Consider the following 24459-nt stretch of genomic DNA (forward strand, 5'->3'; position numbering starts at 1 on the left):
TATGTTGCTTTGACTCCAGGCCAGACGGTCGATGTGACTGTATCTGGGTTCTTCCTGGTCCGCGCTCCCAGGTCTGTCTGGCAGGATCACTGGCTTCCTCTCCAGAGGCTTCCGATGCAGCAGCTATGGCAGTGGCGCCCACATGGGGACCTGGGAGGCCAAAACACCTCTTGTCTGGATCTTTCCACAATGGGGAATCTTAATGGGTTTTGGAAGAACCCGATCTACCTAGTATGTATAACACATGAGGGCGCTCAGGGTCTTCCGATTTGTATCGCTCTGCAGTTGGTGACATAGTCATAGTATCACCCCTTAGTTTCCATGTGAATTTTATAAACCATGTATTTTTTTATTTGTCATTTTGTTGTTTGGGGTTAAGAGGGGATGCCTCTTATTTTGCCATTTGATTGGAAATCTGCTGTTGTTCAGTGGTCCTCTAACTGAACATTTCTATGCAGCTGCTCAGAGAAATATATTTCTTTTTCTTCATTCATCCATTTATTCATTCTTCCATTCAATATTTATTGAGTGATTCTCTAAGCACTTGGGATAAGGTGAACAAAATAGACCAAAATCTCAGCTGTAGAGTAGCTTAGGTTTTATCCGCTATTAAAGCAACCGATTCCATCATTATTTTCTTTTCAGCACTTATCGCTAACTGAAAATATCTTGTTTATTGACTAGTCAACTTGCTTATTATTTTCTCCTCCCCCTCCAAAAATGAGCTGGAAACCTTTTTAACCTTACTTCTTACTGTATCCTTAGGGCTTCAGAATGCCTGGCACAAGGAGGCTTCTAATATTTATTTGCTGAGGAGTGAATAAGATATTGTGGAATTAAATTTCAGGAAGAAAAAGCATATTTAATGCTAGAACCTCCAGAACAGTGTTGAATAGAAGTGGTTGGAGTGAACATCGTGTCTTGTTCCTAATCTTAGGGATAGAGCTTTCAGTCTCGTACCATCAAGCATGCTTTTAGCTGTGGGTGTTTTATAGATGGCCTTGTTAAACTATAATTTGTTGATAATTTTTTATCATGAAAATGTGTTGGACTTTTTGTCAAATACTTTTTTTTTACACCTACTGAGATTATGTGGCTTTGTTTTTTATAGTGCTAATAACGTGTGTTACATTATTTGATTTTCCTATGTTGAAACCACCTTGTTGGGATAAATCTGATTTGATCATGTATATGGTCCTTATTATATGTTGCTGGATTTGGTTTGCTGGTATTTTGAAGACTTTTGAATCTATATTCATAGGGATAGTGGTCTATAGTTTTCTTTGCTTGTGATGTTTTTGTCTAGTTTTAGTATTAGATTAATACTGATCTCATAAAATAAGTTGGGAAGTGTTTCTTTTTCTTCTTTTTTGGGGGAAGAGTTTGTGAATGACTGAGGTTCGTTTTTAATTGTTTTATAAAATTCACCTGTGAAGCCATTTGACCCTGTGCTCTTTTTTAAAAAAATTATTTTTCTGGAAAGTTTTTAAAAAAAATATTTTTATTGATTTCAGAGAGGAAGGGAGAGGGAGAGATAGAAACATCAATGATGAGAGAGAACCACTGATAGGCTGCCTCCTGCACGCCCCCTACTGGGGATTGATCCCATAACCTGGGCATGTGCCCTGACCAGGAATCGAACCGTGACTTACTGATTCATAGGTCGACACTCAGCCACTGAGCCACACCAGCCAGGCTGGAAAGTTACTTCTTGGTTGCTAGTGTTCTGGCTGCTTGTGACTGGTTGTCATGGTGATGGGAGAGAATGAATTGGGAGGTGGCTGTGATAGGCATTGTACTGTGGACTTAACCTACATATCCTTTGTTAATAGGACTTTGTCGTAGCCTTCCTCTGACCTGGACTTGAAATATCTTGTTGTCCTTCATGATGCTAGAGTGCAAATGAAGACAGTAAAAGTATCCTACCATCCTGCAAATCAGACTTGTTTCTGTCCTCACTCCATTATTCCATGACCCCATGGAGATTTAGATACTGAGGCAAAGACTTGGCAGCAAGAAAAATGTAAGTGTTTATATGACACGTTTAGGAACTAAAGCCAAGTGTTAACGAGTTATCTCAATTGTTACCGTCACTTGGCACTTGGTTCCACCAGGTTGTGTGGTTTTTGTTTTGTTTTTCTTATGAAATGTTTAATACTAAAAAGACTCATTGATGTTTAAGTATCAAGCTGCATTTACGTCTTTTCTATTCTTTCTTATTGTTGTTATTGTTTTGTCTGGCTGTTTTGACCTTGATCACTTTTATTGGAGCTCCTGCCCGAGAGGTCAGATTGTATTTTCTCAACATTGATTGTAGATTACAAACTGCCATAAGCCTATGGGAGAAAGCCACGTGTTCCTTGGCAGTTGGTTTCCTTAATCGTGTTTCAAGAACAAATATTGTGGTTCCTGAGTAGTGAGACAGAGAGGTGGGGCCTGCATGTCCCGGGTGCCACCTCCAGCATGCCTTTGAGCGGGTTTCCCTTTCTCCGGGGAAGGCCGGGGGCTGTCCCGGGCAGCCTTTGTGGGCTCCCTCGGTTTCCTGGAGTCCTGAGGGAGAGCTCCGCAGACCTTCCTGTGGTAGATTCCTAATCTGGATGCCTAAGCTGAGAACTCTTGTTCGCAAGACTGATCATCAGGGAGCTCATGTGAAGAGCTCCTGCTAAGCCTCCTGAAGAAAAATAGTGAAGGGGCAACTGGGATGCCGGTATCAGTGAGCTTTCTATGGTTCTAGCATTGAAACTCGAGAGTAAAAGAGAGAGATAAAAAAGCTGGCCCAACTTCGGGTGCAGGTAGGAAGAGTAGCAGAAACGTGTCCCAGAAAAGCAGGAAAATCAGCCTTCAGAAGACGCCCTCTGAGAGTTATTGCCCCTTCCTGGGGCAATTGGTTGACTGGTAGCAGGGGATGCAGCAGAGGGTGGTGCCACTGAGATGTCTGTCTGTCTAGATGCCTCTCTGTCCAGCCCTGGGAAGCCCAAGGGAGTCCTTCAACCGAAGTGTCTTAGTCGGCTAGAGCAGCCATGACAAAATACCACGCCCTGGGTAGCTTAAAACAGGCGTCCTCAAACTACGGCCCGCGGGCCACATGCGGGTGTTTTTGCCGTTTTGTTTTTTTACTTCAAAATAAGATATGTGCAGTGTGCATAGGAATTTGTTCATAGTTTTTTTAAAAAACTATAGTCCGGCCCTCCAACGGTCTGAGGGACAGTGAACTGGCCCCCTGTTTAAAAAGCTTGAGGACCCCTGGCTTAAACAACGAAAATTTTTAATGAGGTTAGAAGTTCAAGATCAAGGTGTCATCAAGTTTGGTGTCTCCTTGGCTTGCAGTTGGCCACTTTTCTTGCTGTCCCCCACTCATGAGGCATTTGTACCTCGTTTCTTTCTTTAATTTAAAAAAATATATATATTTTTATTGATTTCCGAGAGGAAGGGAGAGAGAGATAGAAACATCAGTAATGAGAGAGAATCATTGATTGGCTGCCTCCTGCATGCCCCACACTGGGGATCGAACCCGTAACCCGGCCATGTGCCATGACTGGGAATTGAACTGTGACCTCCTTGGTTCATAGGTCAACGCTCAGTCACTGAGCCATGCCGGTCGGTCTCCCAGTGTACTTTCAAATATTTCTGTTAAATGCTTGCCCTTGAAGTTGTGTAGCTACCTTGAAAATATAGACGTATACCGAGAAATGATTTATGAATGTTCTCTTACTGCCTCTGACCTACATATATTTTTGTTTTTTTTTCTGCCTGTATCTGTCTCAGCGTGATATGTCTTAATAAAGAAAACTAACACAGATATATTACTGTACAGTTGGGCTAATAATAATTTCCAGCTTTCAGATGTTTATGTTATAAGATTGACTCTCTTCTTATTATGCAGAATCACGTTGGCAAAACTAGTCAACGGGAGCCCCTTGCTGGGTGTTATCAGAGCCCAACTGGCCTGGGGGAAGGGACATAGCCAACTCTCCTACGGGCCAGCCTTCCCCGGGGGAGAGGAAAGCAGCCAGCTGCGGCCCCCTGCAGCCCTGCCGTCCCACTCCAGGAGGGAGGGAAAGGAAAACCCGAGCATCAGCAGTGAGGCTCACAGACCAGAAACGCACTAAAAGCCTGAGACCTCATCCTGGGACTAGAGAACGCTTCCCCTCCTCTATAGCTCACACCCATTACCGCAGGCCCGTTGACAGCAATCCTTTCACCCGTGCATTAGGTCCGACTATCGGGGAGAAACTGCCAGGCATATGAAAGGCCGTAAATCACAATGTGTATCAAACGGGGCCGGATGTTGGGGTTATCAGATACGGAATTTGAAACCACGATGATTAAATGCCGAGCGCCCTAGTGGGTGAAGTAGACACGTGCAAGAACAGATGGGCCACATGAGCAGGGAGATGGAAGTCCTAAGAGAGATCCCAGACAAAATGCTTGGATTGAACTGTGACCTCCTGAACATGCGATACATGCTGGAGGTAGAAGGAGAGATGAGGAATGCCTGGGCTTCTTAGTGGACTGGCCGAGAAAAGAATCTCTGAGCCAGGGGCCATCTCCGCAGACACCTCCAGAACCGAAAAGCAAAGAGAACCGAGCTTGTAAAACACAGACAAATATCTGAGGGCTATGGGACAGCTACACAAGGTGTGACACACACATCATGAGAAGACCAGAAGGAGAAGAAACAGAGAGACACAGAAGAGATATTTGCAACAAGAATGACTGAGCGTTTCCTCCAAATGCGCGATTCCCCCCTTATCCACGGTTTCACTCTCAGCGGTTTCCATTACCTGCGGTCAGCCTCTGTCTGAAAATATTAAATGGAAACTTCCAGAGATGAATAAAATATAAGTTTTAAATTGAGCGCTGTTCAGAGGAGCGTGATGAAATCTGACGCCATCCCGCGCTGGGCTGCCTGGGATCTCCTGCCTGGGGAAGCCACTCCTCATCCTTTTTTCCGGTGTCCGTGCGGTACACGTGACCACCCGTCAGTCACTTAGTAGCTGTCTTGCTTATCAGATCCACTGTCAGGGTATCTCAGTGTTTGTGGACAGGAAACCCTTATTTTCCATAGTAATGGCCCCAGAGCAAAAGAGTGCTGATGCTAGCAATGCGGATATGCCAAAGAGAGCGTCCTTTCAAAGAAAACGTGAAAAGGTTCCCAGCTTAATACTTTATAAAGTGATTCCATGCATCTCAAGATATTTCATCTATAAGGATGACACGTCAATGTGTAATGCAATCAAATATTCACCACTATTAACTGAGGGTCAGTCCCGTGTTAGGTGCTCAGCTACCCTGGGGGCAGGGAGCACACAGGTTCCCTGTCTCGTTCAAGGCCGGGGGGCTCCCTCCGGCCGGCATGGACCCTTATCTCTGTCTGGGCCTCTTAACTGTCACAGTTGAGTCACCCCAGGATTCAAGGAAAACTTTGAGAGAATAAGTCAGAGTTTGTAGCCTTGGTGCACTTTGCCGAACGTGTGTCTTTAAGATTGATTTGGATCAAGCCAACCCTTCACCTTCTTGGAATAAGTACCTGGGCCACTAGGTCAGTCAGTAACAGACGCCCCTGCCGGTGGGCCGGGGCGCACGCCTGCCTGGGACTGCGCATCTGGGCGGGTCAGGCTTGTGAGCCCCTTGTTAAACGGCCTTGAAAACCTAACTCCTTGGTCCTCACGGCAGAAGCTGAGTCGAGCTGGTTGACCTGTGCCTACTTGCGTCGTGTGAGTCATGAGAAGTGAGGAGCCATATTTCCCGAGGAAGGAGAGGGATCTGAGTCAAGGTTGAGTCCCTCCCAGGGGCCCAGCGTGGTGCCTTGGGCACACTGTTGCTCAATGCATAGTTGCTGACCCAACGTCCAATTAACCAGAGATCGGTATCTGCCAAGAAAGTGTGTCTCTTCAGCTTGTCAGAGGCCCCGTGTGCGATGTTTGGAACCTTTGCCCGTAAGGAACCGTGTCATAGAGTAAGGAATGGGCTGTGTTTATGCAACACGCCTATTTTCCTGGTCTGACATCTAGGCCTGTAAGCCACCCTGACTGAGCACCTGCCTCTTTCTTCTCTCCCAGGCTCCTCCGCTGGCCCTGCTGGTGGTTTTCCCTGCTCACATCTGGCAAGTGCCACTGGCCCCGGCGCCAGAGAAGATTCTCTGTGATCAGCTGCAATCTGGAGCAATCTCGGTAGGAAAGCCGCAGGCACATAGTAACCAAGTTTGCGCATCTGGGGACGAGTATCTGGGGTGACGGCAGAACGAGAGGAACGGCCCTGCCAGGGGAGAGAGAGTCCAGTTAGTGACCAGGATGAAACAGAAATAAGGACAAAAACAAGAGCACCTGGGAGAAACGGGAGGGCTTGGGTCCGGTTACAACTAGGGTGGGGGCCGGATTCTGAGCTGCTCGAAGCCCCCAGTGGGAGGCTCTGGGCCATCTGCTGTTGGGAGCACCCGGCCAGTGGTAAGAGAGCTGAGGAATACCCGGAGCATTTGATGGCAGGAGGAGACGGATGACAAATGGGAGGAGATGGAAACTGGAGGCAGTGCTGAGGGTGGCTTTCCCCGTCCCCATTCCCGTCAGAGGCAGGTTCGCAGAGGGACCTGTGGGAAGCGGCTGGGCTGCACCCTGGGCTGAGGGAGTGGGTGGAGCACAGAGCGGCCAGGGGGCTCTGTGGTGGCTTTCCTGCCCCAGGGCAGGGCGGGCCGGGCGGGCCGGGCAGAGGAGGTGAGATATGCAAATTCTGAGGCTCCAGAGGGCAGAGTTGCTGGGCAGCCAGCCCCGCTGAGCACTGGGAGGCGCATTGGAGGGTTTGGACACCGCTGGGCTGAGTGGGGCTCCTGGCACGCTGCTTCCTTAGCAGACCTAATGTTTACAGCTTCGGGGAGATCAGATCAGACCATTGTGGGGTTTTTTTCCGTCAGGCTGGGATTTACCGCCTGAGCTGCTTCCCAGCACGGCTTTGCAGGCCAAGCCAGGCGTGATTGCTTCCTCCACTCTCTAGGGGCCTGTTTACACTGACTTAAGTTTGACTGCCAGCTTTCAAGTGGGAAGAGGGAGGTTATAGTGAAAGGTCAGCAGGTGAGCAGAGGGTCCCTGCCCTGCCATTGGTGGGTGTGTGTACGTGTGTGTGTGTGTGTGTGTGTGTGTGTGTGTGCGCGTGTGTGCACTTTTCTATATGCAGATCGTGCCCTGGTCTGGTTGACAGGACCTGATCCCTTGTTTGTGGGCACAATGATAGGTGCCAGGCTGGTTGTTGGGCAGTTTCCTGTTTTGTTTATTGTAAAGAAGGAAAATCAATCTGCGGGGTTTTCTGGGTGGAGGGCAAGAGATATTTACTGTCAACAGGAGAAGGACTAGGGGATATAAGATACTGAGTCCCGGGGGGCACCTGTTGTAGGACAAGAGCGTGAAAGCGGGGAGACGCCAAGTGCAGGGCATTCTGCCCCCACGTATTGGATGGGAAAGACAACCTGGAACACTGCACTCCGGCCGAAGCACGGCGCTAAGGGGAATACAATTAGGGTGGGCTCCAATTCCATCTCATCAACTCTCCTTTTTAAATGATTTTTTAAATGCTCCCAAAGATAACAGATGGATGCTCACTGTTTGGAAATAGGAGCTTAAGGGAAGAATTGCGAAGGCCAGTCTCTGGTCCACGTGCACGTCCCCGGAGACTCTAGCAGAGGCTGGCACTGCGGGGAGAGCCGCTCCCAGCGTTGTCCTCCCCTCGAGCAGCCGGGATGGAGCCTCCACTCGGGACGAAGCAGGGAGCCATGCAGCCCCTGGTCGCGGACAACTTCGAAGCCTGCCTGCAGGATAAGGTGAGGACGGGTACCCGTCTCTCCCACACACCCCTCCTCACCCTCACCCTTCCTCACCTTCTACCCCCTTCCCACCCCTTCTTACCCCTCCTCACCTTCTACCCCCTTCCCACCCCTCCTCACCCCTCCTTACTGTCTACCCCCTTCCCAACCCTTCTCACCCCTCCTCACCTTCTACCCCCTTCCCACCACTCCTTCCCCCTCTTCACCCCTCCTCACCCCTCCTCACCTTCTACCCCTTCCCACCCCTCCTTCCCCCTCTTCACCCCTTCTCACCCCTCCTCACCTTCTACCCCCTTCCCACCCCTTCTCACCCCTCCTCACCTTCTACCCCCTTCCCAACCCTCCTCACCCCTCCTCACCTTCTACCCACTTCCCACCCCTTCTCACCCCTCCTCACCTTCTACCCCCTTCCCAACCCTCCTCACCCCTCCTCACCTTCTTCTTCCTTCCCACCCCTCCTTACCCCTCCTCACCCCTCCTTACCCCTCCTTACCCCCCCTCACCCCTCCTCACCCCTCCTCACCCCTCCTCACCCCTCCTCACCTTCTACCTCCTTCCCACCCCTTCTTACCCCTCTTCACTCCTTCTTACCTCTCCTCACCCCTCCTCAACCCCTCCTCACCCTGCAGGGGGCTATCTTCCAATCCTGCCCCACCAGAACTATTCTGAAAAGGTCTCAGGCCCCAGATCCCCCCCAACCCCGCCCAGGGGAGAAAGCCTCTCTGCTCCCCACTTTTCTGCCCCATAGTCACCCATCAAACTCAGCTGTGTCCACTTTCTCAACAGCAATGTCCCTGGCACCGCAGCACAAAACGTGTTTGCCTTCCCGGGGACTCCCCTCGCATTGTTAGTGAACATATTTATTTGACAATCAATTGTATATTGACTCCTGAGGCTGTTCTTGTTAGTATCTTGGGGTGGTAACTTCAATGTTATATTGTTTTATTGTTGCTCAGTTTCTGGGGCGAAGAAGAGAGTCTTGGATATTTTTATTCCCCTTGAAATTCACACGTATCTTTGCACATATGTGGCCGGAATTATCTCCAGGGCCCATTGAAGACAATGCAGGAATGGTGTGAGAGGTGCTGGCAGGTTGAGGCCCGTACAGTATCTCATGTAATCTAACCAACAGCTATGTGATGCACGCCCACCGCCTCTGTGTTCGCAGAGGAGGGGACGGAGGCTCGTCCAAAGTCACACAGCCGGGCAGAGAGGATGCCGAGGTTTCAACCTGTTCTTTTTCTACCCTGAAGCCATATTTCTTCTGCTAAACCCCTCTGTGCGCCTCTCCATAAACACACTGGGCACCTGCTTTGTGCAAAACACTGTGCCCAACACGCAGGTCTGGGACGGGTCTGCTACGAGAGAGAAACTCTGTGCTCTGGGGCGAGCCCGCAACCTGGTCATGTGCCTTAACTAGGAATCGAACCAGGACCTCCTGGTTCCTGGGTCGACGCTCAACCACTGAGCCACACCGACCGGCATTTAGAAACAAACTGGTTATTGGATTTAAATGCAATTCCAGAATTAAAAGTCTGACTTCCTGTTGTCGGGAAGGAAGTTCTCAGCGCTTTCCCCAGCGTCACTGATTGTGGGTGACATCTGCACGGGCCACATGCTGGGGGTGTGACCAGGCCTGTGTGACATTTCGTTCCTGGCACGCTAGTGAGTGCCATCTCCGTACCTCTCTCTCAAGGAAGCATGTTGCAATGCCAGCGGGTCAGAATGTTGTTATAGGGAACCATCTTGGCGTCCAAATAATTTATATTTGAAACAGTAAAAGTTGTCCACAGACTTGAGCTATCAATAGTAGCAAGTGACATGTGGGACAACAATGGGCCTGACACTGGTTCGGGGGGCGGGAGGGTCGTAGCCCGGGTCGGGGACACGTACACAGAGCTGCCCTGGAGAGAGGGAGGCCCTTAAGGGATGGATGGGCGCTCTCATGGCTGCTTTTGCATAAACTCTGCTCAGTGAGAGTGACTAATCTGCATGCCGTCACTTACCCACGGCCAGGGCAATGGGAGGGCTGGCTTAGCCTCAGTCCTCTCAGCCCTCTGAGAACTTCACTGTGAGAATGCGGTTCCCAGCCACTCTAACCACAGCATTCTATGGTCAGCCTTGGGTTACTTTTCCCTGCTATTCCTGGTCAGACTTCTGGTCATCCGATGTCCCTAACCCGGCTTTGTCCATTCTCTGACCAAGAGTGTGAGACACGGAAACCCTCCGCGGAAACCCTCCCGTGCTCTTATCTACCTGCGGATCTTGCCCAGCAAACCCCAGGCTTAGCCCCTCAGCTGTTACCTTTGTGCCGAGAGCATCTTGCCGTGGGGCCCACTGGTATCCCACCACCGCAGGGGCCCACCCCCCGCTGTCTTGGTCACTGCCTGGCAATCGCACACATGTGCCCAGACAGCCCGTCCTTCCTTAGAGAAGCTATTTCCAAAGTCTGTCACCCCGCAGTCCCTCCCTTCCACCTCTCCTCCTCCCTCTCAGCCCCTGGCCTGGACTCCTGCTCATAAAGAAAACAGCCATCAGACAGGAAGTCTCGGATTCCCCGCATCCCCTGCCCTTTCCTCTGTGTGCACCCATCTTTCCTTCCTCCTGGCACCCGGTGGATTCCTCACCAGGTTTCTGCACTTGCCCAGCTCTTCCTGGCTGGGAAATCCTTACTCAGTGGCTCTGCCCTCCTCCTCCTCCACCGGCTCTTCTCTGTCAGCATTTAAACGTGCTTGAACCTGCGTGGCATTTTGAAATACCTGTCGGAGTCCTTGTTTGTTTGTTTTTCCTTCCCTAGCCAGCTTCCTGGAGGAGTCACTACCTCTGTCTTCACTTGCTTATCTCCCATTCCCTCTTTTAAAAAAAAAATTTTGTAATTGATTTCAGAGAGGAAGGGAGAGGGAGAGAGAGATAGAAACATCAATGATGACAGAAAACATCGATCGGCTCACCCCCTACTGGGGATCGAGCCCTCAACCTGGGCATGTGCCCTTGACTGGGAATTGAACCGTGACCTCCTGGTTCATGGGTCGACACTCAACCACGGAGCCACGCCTCTATTTCAGAAAAAACTTATAGACTTTCCATGCAAAGATTATTTGGATTTTTCTGTCTCTCCTAGAGTTTACTAAAAATTCCATTGTGTTTTCCACAAACATCCATTTCCCTAAGCCTTACACATCTCTAAAGGCATATATTTTTGGTGTTCAGTTTTCTGGGGGTATTTCCCAGTTTGGGGAGACTTGCTGTGCCGAGTCAGCAGGTCCAGGAGGGGTGAGTTCCGAGGAGAAGGGAGCCGTGGTTTATGGACATAGCGGGAAGCAGTCGCTGGGCGTTAAACTGTTCAATCTCCACACGTGCTAACCCGTTTCATAGTCACCAACCTGGACAGCAGGCGCTATCGCCCCCTTACGTCCTAGTCTCCCCACAGCCCACAACCCCTGCGTGACGGTCTGGCCCTGCCATCCTTTCCCAGCCTCCAGCCCCAGGGCACCCTTGCTGGCCCCCCTGGCTTTGGCTTTGCCAGGCGCGCTCCTGCTTTGGGGCCTGGGATTTGCTTTCCCCAGCTGTCATCAGGGCCCACTCAAACGTCACCTCCTTAGAGATGACTTCCCTGGCCACCCGATTCCAAAATAGTAGCCTTTTTATTCTCTAATCCCTCATCCCATGTGATTTTTCTTCAGGGGACTTACCCTACCTGGAAACACATTGTACACACACACAAAGTACGTATACACACATATATACGGGGGGGGGGGGGGGGCGGGGGAGCAAAAGTAGGTTTATAGTTATGAGCATGCGAAACAGAGTTTATCCTTGTATTATTATTATTTATCAATTGTATTATTTTTCCATATGAACAACTGTAAACCTACTTTTGCCTCACCCTGTATGTATATATACACGTGTGTATATGTGTGTACCTGTGCACCTAGGTCCTGTATTGTCAACTGGAGGGCAAGTATCCCTGTCTTGTTCGCTGTTGTCTTGTTCATTGTGTGCCAGCATTAAAAATGGGCACCAACCACATTTCAGGGGACGTCTGTGACCCCCCAAGTCTGTGAACTCACACTTGAACGCATGCTTCTATTCTATTTTTTTAAGTTTATTTTTATTGATTTCAGAAAGGAAGGAAGAGGGGAGAGAGAGATAGAAACATCAATGATAAGAGAAAATTATTGATCAGCTGCCCCCTGCAAACCCCACACTGGGGATTGAGCCCGCAACCCGGGCATGTGCCCTGATCAGGAATCGAACTGTGACCTCCTGGTTCATCGGTTGACGCTCAACCACTGAGCCACGCCAGCCGGACGAATGGATGCTTCTATTTTAGAAGTGAACCCCGAGGCACTGACAGGTGCCATCAGACCTGAAGTCACCTCTCCCGGAGCCCTGCTCCTGTGGTCACCCCACTGTGTCCTGTCCCGTCCCTTCCTTATGCCAGTGCCCGGGCAGCCCCGGAAATAACCCCCGTGCTGCTTCCCGCCCACCAGGTGGACCAGAGGCGCCAGTGGGTTTCCCAGACGGTGGAGGAGGTGCAGAAGGTCGTCTACCACCTGACCACAGAGATCAGCAACCAGGACATCCGCTTCCAAGCCATCCCTTACTCGCTGATGTACAATGGGAACATCACGGTGAGCGGCCTCCCTCGCCTCTGGGCGCCCGCCCGGGGCCCCCGGGAACCGCAGGTGACAGGCGCTGACACCTCTGAGAATGCTAACTACGGCCTGTTTCCTCGGGGACTGAGCTTTCCTCACTTACACACTCGTGTGAGCGCCCGCCTTCCAATTTCCAGCTGATGGAGACTGAGACAGGGAAGTGACAGGGCGCGGTCCGTCCTGTGGGGCGTGGAAGCCAGAACGCACCCTGGGCCCTGAGCCAGGGCTGTGCCTCTCTCACCGTGACAATAGATTGGGGCTGGGCAGAGGGAATTGTCCAGAAAATAGTAGAAAGTATTTTGTGGGTTGCAGGTGGGGGAGGGGAGACAGCGAGAGAGGTGGCCTTTAGGGGTCGCCTTTAGACACTGCAGGGGTCGCCTCGGAACCCCTGTCCCTGCCGAGGAGCCCCCAGAGCTGTAAGCCGCCAGGGTACCAGCCCGAGTTCGTGCACCACTGTGGAGTGGGCGAAGCCGTCCTCACAGAAGGACCTCACCTGCAGACAGTCTCACGGAACAGACACGAGGGTTCTCTCCCTTTCAGGGACAGGTGAAGCGAGGCTCTGGGTTATTTTGGATCCCCGCGCCCCTTGACCTGGATTTTTCTTACGGCGCACAAGAACCCCTTTCATTTGGGTTAAAGTTATCTGTCTTCATGCCCCTCTCTCATGAAGAGGGACTTACTCTCGTTTGTAGGGAGCATGTGTGTTGATGGCTCCGTTCCCAGCACCCAGCAGGGTGCAGCCTGCGGTAGACACTCAACTTCTGTTGAATGAATGAATGAATGGGCAGAGGAATTAGTATAGGAGCACATGATGTACTGGTGCAGTACACTTCGAGGTCATGGGCGTAGGGACCACCCATAAGATTCTGGGACTTGTTGCATCTTGAAACAGTAAGATCTTGGGAAATTCACCCCAGGATGCAAATGATAAAACTGGATTAGATCCTGGAGTGTCGGCACATCTCTGCCCCCCTCTCCCACCCACTTCCACTGCCTCCTAAATTAGACAAAAGTAGACCCGTGACTAGGAATAGAAGCATAACGTTCCTTTTCCTAGATCTGCCGTACATCCTGGGGAATTTCCTTCGGGGAGAAAACGCCTCCCCGTAAACATGAGGTGCCCTGCAAGGCCCCGGTTTCCTTCATGCCTCTTCCGCGCAGACTCACGAAGCCCGGGGCTCGTGACTTCATGTGCTACTCGGGGCATCACAGGGGGTTAGCGGCAGGACAGGACGGGCCCTCTCGCAACAGGCAGGTGCAGTTCCCGTCCACCTCGTCACATGGCTGAGGGCTGGGTGGTTAATGGAGCTTAGGGGACGCCTGTGGCCTCCCAAGTCTGTGAACTCACACTCGCTCTCTCTCTCCTCTCCGGACCCCAGGTGTTGTCCCCCAGCCAGTTCCTCGTCACAGTCCCAGTGAGAGGCCTGGCCGGGTACCGGGAGGCCAGGGAGCAGCGCTGGCGGTACTACACGCTGCAGGGCGCCAGGCTCCCCTGCCCGCTGCGGAGCCCCGAGGGCCTGCAGCAGTGGCTGGAGGTGCAGCAGTTCGTGAAGAACCTGTGGCAGTGGCACGAGACAGACGTGAGCATCGAGGGGGACATTGTGCCCGCCAAGGTGCTCCAGGTGTTCCGGAAACTGGTGGAAAACGCCATCGAAGCCTGTCACCTGTCAGGTGAGAGGATCAAGAGAAGTAGGGTCCACTTTCTAAAGGGTAACTTGTGACCTGGTTACTTGGCCATTCAGTCATTCCAGTTCTAGGCAGATACACAAAGACATATGTACAAGCCTGACTGGTGTGGCTCAGCGGATAGAGCGTCAGCCTGCGGACTGGGGGGTCCCGGGTTCGATTCCAATCAAGGGCATGTGCCTTGGTTACAGGCACATCCCCAGTGGGGGATGTGCAGGAGGCAGCTGATCAATGTTTCTCTCTCATCAATGTTTCTAACTCTATCCCTCTCCCTTCCTCTCTATAAAAAATCAATAAATTTAAAAAAATATATGTACAAGGATCCCCACGGTCATAGGCTGTGTAGCAGTGAGGAGCTAGAAAGGGTCCGGAAAAGGAACACTGACCGAGTAAATCCTGCTGCCTCGGCCGCGGGGACTCCCGTGCCGCCCTCAGAAAGGAGGAGGTGCCTGGGTGTGCAGACAGGGGTGAAAACTGCCCGCGCCGGACAAGTAAGTGAAGAGCCAGAGCGCTGAGCCATACCTGTTCCATCTGCACAGAAAGGAATGGGAGTCCGTGCACATTTCCTTGTCTAGACAGAAGGATTCCGGAAGGTTCCATGACGGAAATAGCCCATGTTTAATGGACTGTGACCATGGAGAGAATGCTCCCGTGGATTGTTTAATTTAATATGCATAGCACCCCTAGAGAGTAAGAATTATTTTTTTACCTGTTTACAGATAAAAAAAAAAAAAGAGATGTAGAGAGATGAAGTACCACGTGGGTGAGCGGAGCCGGCGCGGGCCAGGCAGGCGGGTCCGGCAGTCGCTGTCCGCAGCGGGAGTGGGATGAGAGAGGCACACCCGCGGGTTGAGGAGAAGCCGTCAGTACGTCATGCTGAAATGCAGGCGTCCTCTGTTCGCTCTGGGCGGCTCTGAGCGGAGACAGTAGGCTCTTCCTCCCACCCCAGCGAGGAAAGCACGTTCCCTGTGGAGCAGCCGACAGGGCAGCGAGGGAGCTTTTGCTCTTCTCCAGGCAAGGAGCAAAGTGCCAGCTCCCCACCACGGGGCTTGGCCTTCTCTCATGAAGGCAGACAAAAAGCCTGCATCCAGCCGGCGTGGCTCAGTGGCTGAGCGCCAACCTCTGGACCAGGAGGTCAGGGTTCGATTCCCGGTCAGGGCACATGCCCGGGTTTTGGGCTCGATCCCCAGTGTGGGGCGGGCAGGAGGCAGCCAGTCAGTGATTCTCTTTCATCATTGATGTTTCTGTTTCTCACTCTCCCTCTCCCTTCCTCTCTGAAATCAATAAAAAATATATTTTAAAGAAACAACAACCTGCATCCTGTGAAAGAAGTGGGGACAGATCAGAAATGGATCCTAGCCTCTGAGCTGGAAAACTTGACTGGGTGCGTTTCTCTCTCTCCCTCTCTCTGCCTGGTTGGAAGTGACGGCGTGCGGGCTTCCTTCTGCTCACTGGACTCTCTCTCTCTCTCTCTTTTTTTTTTAATATTTTTATTGATTTCAGAGAGAAAGGGAGAGAGAGAAAAGAAACATCAATGATGAGAGAATCATTGATCGACTGCCTCCTGCACGCCCACACTGAGGATCGAGCCGGCAATTGAAGCATGTGCCCTGACCAGGGAATCGAACCGTGACCTCCTGGTTCAGAGGTTGATGCTCAACCACTGAGCCACACCAGCTGGGCAGCTCACCGGACTCTTGAAGCCAGTGGCTGGAAAGCAGGTTATGGTTGCGAGGGCTTAGGATGGTAATGCAGCTGGGGGTGGGGCTGGCGTGATGATGGTGAGAACAGATACCACCTGAGAGCCTGTGACTCGGACAAGAGACGGTTAAACAGAATGCCACCACAGGCCGATGAATAAGCCAGGGGCCGAGGCTGTCTCAGACAAGGTCAGCTTCTGTGGGGAATGAGGGATGTAGAAGAATGGTCGGATTTCATCTTACAGCAGCGAATACTCTACCTTTTGTTTGTATTCAGCCTCTTTTTCAGTTGAGCCTCCTGAAAAGAATCTATTAATTTCAAAGAAAAGGCACCATAACAGCCTCGGGGGAGGGAGGAGAAACATACAAGAAAAACCCACCAACCCTGAGATTTTTCTAGCAATCCTTCTGTCGATATTTACTCGGCTAATTGTCTATAGTTTGGATATAAACCGTGCCCCCCTGGGTGTGCTATTGACACTGAAAATGGCCCGGCCTGCTGCGGGCGCTGGTCAGAGTCGCTGCTCCCAGATTCCCTCTTTGAATGCTTTTTACTGAGCCTGTTCGTCATCTCCCACCAGGAAAGGTCAGCGTGCTAACCACCAGCATTGCAGTCCACGTTGCCATGGAAACATCCGAAGGGCAGGTGGAGATAGAGCTGGCCCCCGAAGTGGAGATCCCCACCGCCTGGTCCAAGAGAGCCCCGTGGCCTCGGTGTCTGTCGCGCTGGCCCTCCTCGGAGAGGGCGAAGTGCATCAAGGTACCGGTGAGCAGGGCCCCTGGCTGGGGTACAGCCCTCACAGTCGGCCCGCCGCGGCACCCGCGGTCCCCAGACCCGCGGTTCTCCGGTGGGGCCCACACCTGGGAGTGGCACCCGAGGACCTGTTCGACATGCCGATTCCCGCGCCCCCTCTGACCTCCTGGACGAGGCTGGGTGGGCAGGCCCCGCCCTCCGGGTTTTAACAAGCCCGCCAGGTGATTCTGGTGCAGGTTCCAGTCGGAGAACCCTCCCCAGGGCAAGTGAACGCAGCCGCTGCCATTAACTGCCCACGTGCGAGGGGCGGGCCCCGAGGCTCCCACTGTGTCCACGTGGGGTGCGCCGCCTGCCCCGGGCTGGCCCCCGGGCTAGTGGATGCTTCGGAGATGGCTTTCTCCTCCTTTCTCCCCGGCCAGCGTCATCCTTCTCACGTTCCCGCCGTTTCCCTCTCCCGCCAGTCGTTCGGATTTTCCTTGTTGGCCCGTTGGCACTATCACTGGCAGCTGAGCTTCCTGCAGGCCGAGCGGGTGCTGCTGGAGCAGCTGGACGAGGACGGGGGCTGCCGCCGGCGCTGCTTCCAGGCCCTGCGGCAGATGAAGGAGGACGTCTGGTGTCCCGGGCGGAGGCCCGTGATCACGTCCCACCACCTGCAGGTGAGTGTGCGGCCCGGGTGACCGCGAGCGACCGGGGTGGGTCACCTCTGCGTCTGGTAGGGCCTGGCCTGGCCACACGGAACCGGCGTGTGTGTGTGTGTGTGTGTGTGTGTGTGTGTGTGTGAGAGTGTGTGTGAGATGCATCCAGGATGGGCTTCCAGTGTCCTGATTTGCCAACCACAAATATCACTCATGGAGAGAGAGAAACCAGCTGTAAGCGTGCCCACAACTCCCCTGGCCAGGGTACCATTTCCTCTGTCTCTCCCTCCCTTTTCCCCCTCCCCCTCCTTCCCTTTTCTTTGTGCCTTTCCTTCCTTTTTCCCTCTGTCTCTGCCTCTCTCTCTCCTCCTTTTATTTCACTCCACAAACCATGGGTGCCCACTGTGCGCCAGAAGCCCCGCTGAGCGTTAGGAATGACTTGCAACACGTGGCCTCTGCACGTGAGAAGTCTTCAGTCTGGGGAAATCGGTGCGAGCTGCTCAAACCTCAGATAAAGTCCTGTTTTCCTCGTGTTTTGACTCAGCCCCCACCAGACCAGGTACAGCCACTCACGCACACACACACGCTCTGTGCAGAGAAGAAAACCAGGAAACGATCAGGTTAGACCAGGACCGTAACTTCCGGGTTCCAACATCGGGCGTGGTTTCCCATCACTCTGCCAGCACCTGCCCCCCCTTGGCCCAAACCCAACATTGCACCTTCGGGACCGCCTTCACTCACTCACTCGCTCACTCAGCAAAGGTGCACTGAGATGACTACAAGCCAGACCCCTGCCCCGCACCTGGAGGGCCCTGGGGAGACGGGCGTGGATCAGGCAGCTTTGCAGGTGGAATCACATGATGCAGGGAGCACCAGGGAGAAGAAGCGTGTTGCTCCGGGAACCAGGGCGCCCCTCCTGGAGAGTGGCCTTTGATTACCCTCTCCCACTCCTCTTTCTCAAATTTCCGACCCAAACGGTGAACTGGACGCTCAGGTGGCACCGTGTGCAGCTCATAGGGTTGGGAGGTGTCAGACTCTGACGGACAGCACAGCCCCAGCCCAGCTAGTACATTGGGAGCGGCAGGCTTCTCCCCGAGCCCTACACAGGGGAGCACCGGTCGCTGGCGTAGTCACCTGTCTGTGTGGTGCCTTCCTTGCACGCTCCTACCTGTGCCTCCTCCTACCTGTGCCTCCTCTCCTTCAGTGGACAGCGATACCACGCTGGTCTCACTCCGGAGCCCCTGTCTCGCCCAGTGCTGCGCACCTAGCGGGTGCTTGGTCAATATTGGTTGGCTGAGTGCATGAGCGACTCCGCATCTGATTCGGCTTCCCCACGCCCCTCACAAAACCACTGGCCTTTGCTCCGCCTTCTTATCCTTTCTGGTAATCTGTCCTCCTTGGTCTGGCCGAGCGTCTCTTCATATCTGGGACCTTTCCCTCAAGTGTCTACATTCTTAACACGTCCTCGGGCACATGTCCCTGAAAGCACACACCTGTGCTGGGGGTGGGGCACGCGCTGTCTGAAGACAGTCTAGTCCAGGGGTCCTCAAACTTTTTAAACAGGGGGCACTGTCCCTCAGACCGTTGGAGGGCCGGACTATAGTTTAAAAACAAACAAACTATGAACAAATTCCTATGCACACTGCACATATCTTATTTTGAAGTAAAAAAACAAAACGGCAAAAACACCCGCGTGTGGCCCGCGGGCCGTAGTTGGAGGACGCCTGGCCTAGTCATTCTGCGGCCTCACCTTCTCTCTTGCTTGGCGTCCTACACTGGGAAGAGGTAGAGCTGAGAAGCAAACTCGAGTCTGTCTCAGAGCAAAACCTCAGAATCTTAACCCCAATGGCCTTGCTCCACAGTAAGATGGATAGAGACACTTTAAGTGGCATGAATATTTTAGGCAAGATGGACGAGGGCGCCGTGGGCCTCCCGGCTGTGACTGCATCCCGCCCACGGACCACTCTCAGCCCAGGGGCTTCTAGTCGTAGAGTCTTAGGGCAACTCCCTCAAGGGTTTCCGCTTCGGTGGTCCCTGCCCACCCACAGGACAGAGCAGGACTGGGCGCTCAGGAGGGGCGTGTAAAAGGGAGTCGGGGTTGGAAAGGTGGGATGAGCAGAGCAGAGCTGCCTTGTCCTCCGGTCTGCCCCTGGGGCAGCGGGCAGTGCGATGGCCGCGCCTGGTGGCGGATGGGGTCATTGCAGGCGTCCGTCTGGGAAACGTGGAAGAGATTGGGTTGCAGAAGAGCCAGTCACGCTCACCTCACCTGAAGCCTGGCCCTGTTGTATAGGGCCCGCCCCTCCGCCCCCAAGAGGCTCTCCCCCAAAGCGTGAAGCAAGAGCTTACCTTTCCCTGGCTTGTTGAGTCCTAAAACCCACTCAGAGGCACGGGGCCTCGATGGGCATGGGCTGACTCGCTGCAGTTTGCCTGGGAGGTGAAAGGCTCACGACAGGAGAGGAGCGAGTCCCTGTCTTCTGTATCCGGGTTATCGTGACCAGCATGAAATTACCTCCAACTCTTCACTCCAAACAATTTAAGTCAAAACGTAGTCAGGATCTTGCCGTGACCCTAAAACTGTTCTTTCACCTTTTAGTCTAGACTGTATGTTTAAACATACCCAGCGTCCAAACCACCACATTAGTTCATTCTCTGTTTCACTCAGTCAGCCAGCATTTCCTGATGCCTCCCGTGGTGGGCCAGGCCCCCTGCTGGGGGCTGGTGACACAGCAGTGACTAAAAGCAGGTACAGTCCTCCGTCTCAGGGAGGTCACCGCCTAGTAGGGACCCCATAGTACGTAAGAACATGAGGTCTACTGGGCTCATTGCTGCTTATGAGAAACAAGTGACAAAGAGGGCGTTGAATGGGTGTCAGAGGGCAATTGGATGTGATGAATGAGTTTCCTGGGAAAAGGGGTGGCAGTGTGTTCCAAGTGGAAGTAGAAAGTAGGGTGTGAAAGGCCCTGAGGGATGAGAGAGCATGAAACGAGGCCAGTGTTGCCCGGTCGGCATGGCTCAGTGGCTGAGCGTCCCCCTAGGAACCAGGAGGTCAGGGTTCGATTCCCGGTCAGGGCACATGCCCAGAATGCGGGCTCGATCCCCAGTGGGGGGCGTGCAGGAGGCAGCCAATCAATGATTCTCTTCACCATTGATGTTTCTATCTTGCTCCCTCTCCTCCCTCTCTGAAATCAATAAAAATATATTTAAAAAAAAGAAAAAACTGAGGGCAGTGTGGCTAGAAGGAGAAGCCCAGGAGAACGTAGGGCCAGATGAGGCTGGAAAGGCAGGTTAGACCAAACCTATAAGCCAGACTATGAGGTTTATGTTTTTAACTAAAGCAATGAGGAGACTTGGAGGTGCTTCAGACAGACTTACATTTCAGAAAGACCACGTTGGCTCCGTGTGCTTGGCGACAGGTGGGAAGGCTGTTGTGCAGGTCCGGGCGCGATGTGGTGAAGGGAACGGCAACGCCGCAGATGAGACACGTGGGTGGATTTGAGACCTACGTCGGCAGCAGGATCGGTAGCAGGATCAGCAGGACTTGCCTGGGGTTGGCAAGGGAGGGGGTGAGCCCAGGTCAGTGACTTGCATGACTGACTGGATGAGCAGCTCTGGAGGCAGACCAGGTTGGCAGGGGGGTGGGGGGGTGGGGGGGGGGGGGGAAGCCATGAGCTCAGCTGGGACATGTTGAAAGGTGACTTTCAGATTTTTAAGAAATACCAGATAAAGAGGTCAGTGGAGCAGTCTGGGCTGGAGAGAGAGAATTGGGAGTCACCTGTGTCTCATGGGATGAAAGCCACTGTTGTGGAAGGAAGGGAGAGTAGGAGGGCCTGGAGCTGAGGAACGCCATGCTTCAGGAGGAGAAGCCTGCCAAGGAGTAGCTGAGGTGCTGGGAGAAACCCGAGGGTGTGGTGGCTTGGAAGCCACGTGAAGAGTAACCCAAGAGGAGGGTGTGGAGGGGAGACTCTGCAGCTGGCCGGGTGAAGCGAGGGCTGGAAGAAGCCTGCGGGGTTCAGCCGTGTGCAGTCACTGGCCCTTGAGGAGAGCAGCTTGTGGGGACTGACGGTGGGAGAGTCCACCTGCAGGGACTGAGGCAGGGAGTCGGTGCAGAGGAAATGAAGACAAAGACCTGGATCCGCAGAGGTGAGAGTTAGGGCAGCAGGAGCCGTGGGATTGGCGGGGAGCAGGAGCGTTTCGAACAGGTTTAAAAGCCAGCGAGGAAGCGGGAGATCCGGCACATGCAGTTTCTGAAAGGAGAGGGATTCGGTCCGCTGGGAGGAGCAGAGGGGCAGCGAGGAGGACCCTGATGTCTGGGCATGAGGGTTTCCGTTTTTCCTGCAAGGCAGAGGCAGAGGGGTGGGGAGAGTTGTGATCACTGGACGTGTTAGTGGGGAGCGAAGGAAGGAACGGAGAGGCGCAGGAGACCGACAAGGCTGAGAACCCGCTGAGGCTGGGGATCCGGAATTCAGGGCAGAACCAGCTGGCCCTGGGGACACTTTCCCGCCTCCTCCAGGGTCACGTGAGCTCAGTGTTTCCCAGGATATGCTCCTCAGGGGCCCACGTGTCTGACCCCCTCCTCCCTCCGCAGACGGTGCTCTTCTGGACTTGCGAGAAGTATCCGCACGCCAAGGACTGGCGGGTCTTCAGCAAAGGGCTCCTGCGCCTGGCGAGGAAGCTGCACAAGTGCGTGCGCCAGCGCTTCCTGAAGCACTTCTTCGTGCGCAGCAGCAACCTCCTGCAGCACGCCGCCCCCGCCGAGCTGGACGCCGTGGCCCAGAAGCTGGGCCTCTTCCTGAAGGACCCCGGGTCAGCCTGCAGGCTCCTGACCTTCCACTCCGGCTTGATCTCTGTGGATGGGTCCAGTCAGGTGCCAGGTTCCTGCCCAGGAGAAAAGCACTGGGCGGCAAAGGAAATCACGTCGAGCACTAGCACATCAGAGGCCTGACCAGGCCTCCCTGCGCCACGCAAGCGTTTCTGCCCTCGCTGTCGCGAGCTACCTCTCTTGGGGACAGCCCTCATCAAGCTGCCCCGAGCCGCACATGGCAAACTGATGACCGTTCTGAGTCTGTTTCCCTTGCTCAGATGCTGATGGTCTGACAGGGAGGATGGAGACAGAGCCCCTGGGAGCCAGGCCTCAGCCTGCTGCCCAGCCCCGGTCCTCCAGCCCGCCAGCCACGGGCCCATTGTTTCCATTTGTGAAACGGGACTGTGACTAGGCCTCCCTGAGGCAGGGCCGAGAGCCCGTGGACGGTGCAGTGCCCTTCCGAGGAGAAGGCATCGGATCAGCGCTCCGTGTTGCTGTTGGTTTACAGCCGGTGTTCGCCTCCTGGATGAGTGCCTAGCCGCTGATTAAATGAGTGCGTCTGTTGCATTGGCCTGCGTGTGTTTCCCGCCAGCTCTCCTTGGGGTTCTGTCTGTCTCTCTGGTGGTCCCCCAGTAGAGAAAGAGAGGTTCGATGACAGGTGTCAGTCAGAGGTGAAAGGGCAGATCTGTCTGCCTCCTGGATCCCAGCCACTGGCCTCTCCTTGCTTCCCACGCCATGGGTCAGGGATGGGACCGTCGTGTATTTATGAAGGAACTCGGTACGGTGACCAGCATGGAATGACTTGGGTGCCACTCACCTCTCAGCACCTTCCTTTGCTCACGTCATTCACTCCCTCATTCACTGGTCAATATATGCTCCTTAGGCTTTGGGAATGCGGCAGAGAGCAGGATGGACCAGGCCCACCCGATGGCTGATGCCCAGTGGTGGAGACAGGAAATGAACAGTGAGATAAATAAACAAGTTGTTATAAATTAGAGCGAGTACCCCGGAGGAAATAAACAGACACTGAAGTAGAGCCACAGAGAGATCCAGGAGGATGAGGAGGCAGACACTGACGGGGAAGGAAAGGGAGCCAAGTGCAGGCATGGAGGGGCCGCAGGATCAGATCCCCTGGCCTTGGACTGCTGGTAAGGAATTTGTATTTTATTGTCAAGTCGAAGGTGAGGCATTTGGCCTCTCCTGGCATCGTGATCCGATGTGCATTTTAAGTTCCCATTCTGGCATCTGTATAAAGAGGGTGGGGGCTCGCCCTGGCGTCGGGCATGGAGGGCGCTCCAGCCCCACGTTTTGAATCTCACTGAGACCCCGAGGCCACACACCCTGTGCAGCACGTGGGCCGGGACTTCTAGGAGTTCTTGGTGAGCTCAGTGGTTTCTCCTGGCATTTATGTGCTGCTTCCCAGTTCAAGGGAACCCTTTATTACTTAGAACAGTGGTCGGCAAACTGCGGCTCGCGAGCCACATGCGGCTCTTTGGCTCCTTGAGTGTGGCTCTTCCACAAAATACCACGGCCTGGTCGAGTCTATTTTGAAGAAGTGGCGTTAGAAGAAGTTTAAGTTTAAAAAATTGGGCTCTCAAAAGAAATTTCAGTCGTTGTACTGTTGATATTTGACTCTGTTGACTAATGTGTTTGCTGACCCCTGACTTAGAACATTTCCCCCAAATATATAACAGTGGCATTCCTATAAGCATGAACCACTGGTTTTTAAAAAAGAAAAGTCACATCTGAAAAGGAAAACAATTATTTTTACAAAAATACTGTAACCAAATGGTGGGGTCCCTGGGCTATCAGATAGGAAACCATGGTTTCACAATGATGGAGGTCTTTCGAAGCTTAAGTTTATAATTTTGACAACATGAACCGATGAGCAGACCAGTGTTTTGCTAAATCATCCAGACTTGCATTCAAATTCTCCTATTCTTAGATCTTGGGAAACAAGAAGGTAGCAGATATAGCAAGTTTTTAAAATGTTAACGATGAAAACAGCTGAAGCAAGTTTCGAAACAGCTCTGCAGTCACAGAACGCAAAAGGTGTAAGTCGCCTGTACCACTGAGAGAGGGTGGGCCTGGCACACTGCGCCGGCTGCTTCCGGTAGATTCTTCCCACCTTCCCCTGCAGATCTGGTTTCTGGAGGAAGGAGGGCTGTGGGCAGATTCCGGAGTGTTCCGACTGCTGGCCAGCAGAGGGCAGGCGGGGACCACACGTGAAAGGAGCTGGGTTCCCACCCAGCGCCTTGCCTTTTCAGCCAGCAGGCGTCACCCTCCTCAGCCTAGAGCCTGGTTCTCCAGAAAGGGACGCAGGGATAGAGGATTCAGCTGATGCAAAATTGTTTACCTTTCCGGCCATTTTGGCTAAAATCCACAGTCTTTCTGCTTAAAGCTCAGATTTACAAA

General features: G+C 53.1%; 1 protein-coding gene across 1 annotated transcript in view; it reads left to right on the forward strand.

Moving 5' to 3' along the window:
• The window catches only part of MAB21L3 (mab-21 like 3), a 29186-nt gene extending 6590 nt beyond the window's left edge, over positions 1–22596 (forward strand). Inside the window, exons 2-9 of the mRNA XM_008147217.3 lie at positions 1833–2023; positions 6063–6173; positions 7571–7807; positions 12304–12444; positions 13848–14139; positions 16436–16614; positions 17070–17264; positions 21829–22596. Coding sequence (XP_008145439.2) covers positions 7727–7807; positions 12304–12444; positions 13848–14139; positions 16436–16614; positions 17070–17264; positions 21829–22185 — 1245 coding nt within the window. The 5' untranslated portion in view covers positions 1833–2023; positions 6063–6173; positions 7571–7726 and the 3' untranslated portion in view covers positions 22186–22596. The remainder of the gene's footprint in view (positions 1–1832; positions 2024–6062; positions 6174–7570; positions 7808–12303; positions 12445–13847; positions 14140–16435; positions 16615–17069; positions 17265–21828) is intronic.
• The last annotated feature ends 1863 nt before the right edge of the window (positions 22597–24459 follow it).

The sequence above is a fragment of the Eptesicus fuscus genome, chromosome 22 (assembly GCF_027574615.1).
Source record: "Eptesicus fuscus isolate TK198812 chromosome 22, DD_ASM_mEF_20220401, whole genome shotgun sequence".
Classification (NCBI taxonomy): domain Eukaryota; kingdom Metazoa; phylum Chordata; class Mammalia; order Chiroptera; family Vespertilionidae; genus Eptesicus; species Eptesicus fuscus.